This window comes from Montipora capricornis, chromosome 14, assembly GCF_036669925.1.
Source record: "Montipora capricornis isolate CH-2021 chromosome 14, ASM3666992v2, whole genome shotgun sequence".
Lineage (NCBI taxonomy): Eukaryota > Metazoa > Cnidaria > Anthozoa > Scleractinia > Acroporidae > Montipora > Montipora capricornis.
Window position 1 is genome coordinate 7,666,661 of NC_090896.1, and position 2,500 is coordinate 7,669,160.

The following is a 2,500-nucleotide window of genomic DNA, read 5'->3' on the forward strand; positions in this document are numbered from 1 at the left end:
AGCATAAAATACAGGAAAATGAATGTAAATTAACCCAAATACCTTAAGGCATATTTTGTATGACCTAATAATGGTTTTCTTAGTGGTAATACATGATGCACATCTCAGTCTTTATTAATGAGCCATTCTTATTTATAATCACATCACTTTAACACCATCAAAGTCTCACATTGCAAAAATATACAAGAACGTTCAACCTCAGCTCCAAAATTAGACGTTCTTATAACCAAAAGCCGGAGAGTAATTGTGAATGATGGCACTCATTTACCAAATGGTCATGAATATCTAATCTTGGAAGCGAGACATTCTTTTTCTTTTCGCAAACCGGGTCTTGCTGTAGAACCTTTTTCCATTTTGGAGAGGATTCATCTTCTCTTGCATGCACCGTTGTTTTGTTTGTTTTGTTTTTTAATGAAAAGTGAATGGCAGATATATCCAGAAAAAAAAAACTTTTGTTTTATAAGTTATAAATGCACCTGTAAATTAGTATTATCAACTGGTGGATTAGTATCATCGGACTTGATTGTGTCTGTTATTTGCATTGCACATATCGCTAATTCTTCATTATGAACTTAGTTTTGGAGGGTGTTGAGATATTGCAAAGTTCCCGAACGTTCCTACGAAGTGAGATAGAAAACTTCCACTTCAGTTGGGCGGAAACATTTCGTGCCAGCAAGGAACGTCGCTGCGAAAGGACTTCCCCAAAGATGGCCTTCTGGTGGACTGTAAGTGTGACCAAGCTGTGAATGCGAAGACGTACCAGATGCCGCATTGTTTGAAATGTGAACATCCCAACCTCCTCCGAACGTAGGACCAGATCCATTGCCATCCATAATGGAATTGCCTTCATACGAACGTGCACCCGTTTGTGGCAGCTTTGTCGGCGCCCATCCCGGCTTGTTGCGCAAGGAGAACAAAAAGGCAGTAGCATCGTAACGATAACAATTACACTGAGAACCTTAATGAAAGAAAGGAATCAATTAATCAATCAGTCAATCGATCGATCGAGCGATCAATGAATCAATCGAACTATCAATAAGCAAACAAATAAATAATAATAATAATAACATTAATAATAATAGATTAATAATAATGAATTTTATTTAAGTTTTAAGTATATTCTGGGCTCCAACTGGGGTCACTGTACAGAAATGAAATGAAATCAACTCATATCAAATCATACGTTGGTTTTTAGCAGAAGGGAAATCTGGAGTACCCGAGGAAAAACCTCTTGGGAACCGGCATCTTAAACAGTTGTGACGTAAACCGATTGCACTATTGTTGTAAATAAATAAAGTTAAAAAAAGCTCCAAACACTTCAATTTTTTACGTCCCTTTTCACGTGCGCGCGCTCCAAATGAAACTATATTTTAGGGTTACGTTCAAACTTGCTTTATAATTTATGCACCTATGGTTGTCTTGAAACTTGCCCCATATTTGTTGTTTTGACGTGCTTCTTAGGTTTACGTGTTCAAACTTACCCCTAATATATGCAGGCCCCCTTCTTTTGTGTTTTTGATTGATGGCGTCATTTGATGACTACCTGTCAAATCTGACCTGAATTATCCCATACAACTACTGACAACCGATAAATTGGATCAGAGATACATCGGTCGCGCAAGGTTCTTGGGCCCCGCTCATCTTTTGATTAGATAAAGTGAAAAATAATATATATTCCCTGGAAAGTGCATTTCTTTAGCTTGCAATCGATGTATAGTTTATAGCTGTTGCGCGTAACAAGGCGCGTTAAAAGGATTTTGGCGTAGGACACCCACGAAGGTCTACCGTAACGTTAAATAGGAGATTGTTTGTAGCTCTCGTGAGACTTGAATGTTCTTCATTGCTTTGGCTAAACTAAAATTTACAAAACCAAAGACTGAAATGGCCCTTTCCTGCAGTTAAATTACATATCCTCACAGGGATTACCCTTTAAGCCCTGATAGTTTCTTAATTTCCTTCATGTGAGAAAATTCCTTGTGTCGTTGCCACTCCCCGCCACTGTTTAAATTCCAGGTTTCTCATGTTGCCACTTTAATGGTGCACTTTGGTGCAAGCAGGGTTTCGACAAAACACTGACCCCCGGTCAACTGACCCCCTACTGGCCCCCTATAAAATCAATGGGAAAATGAAAATTAAAAAAATCCCAGAACTATCAATGGGACCCGATTCAAGTTCATCAATAAATTTAGCTTACCTGAAACTCTCAAGATGGCGGACGCGTAGCAGATTTCCGACTCCCTTCTCATTTGACTGAAGGTTTTGTCACGGAAAATAGAGCACAGAATAAGTTGGAATATCAGCAAACATGGTATTTGTACCTGCTAGAAAATTAAGCAATAAAAATAGCGAGGAAATTCTGGCAAATTAACACGTACGCAACTAACCGCGAGCGACACGCACACGATTACATCAACCGGAAGTTTATTACGGCAAGCTTGTAGTCCCAAGGCCCCTCGCCCTCGCGACTCTGTTCATTTGTCAGCGTTTCTCTTTGCTTCAT

The 2,500-nt window shown here is 39.1% G+C and overlaps 1 protein-coding gene across 2 annotated transcripts in view; it reads right to left on the minus strand.

Annotated features, from left to right (window-relative positions):
* Nucleotides 1–2,500, minus strand: part of LOC138032944 (uncharacterized) — an 11,974-nt gene that overhangs the window by 46 nt on the left and 9,428 nt on the right. For both annotated transcript variants that reach the window (XM_068880667.1, XM_068880666.1), the window contains exon 5: nt 1–958. This exon is cut by the window's left edge and continues 46 nt beyond it. In XM_068880667.1, the coding sequence (XP_068736768.1) occupies nt 618–958 (341 nt within the window). In that variant the 3' untranslated portion in view covers nt 1–617. The remainder of the gene's footprint in view (nt 959–2,500) is intronic.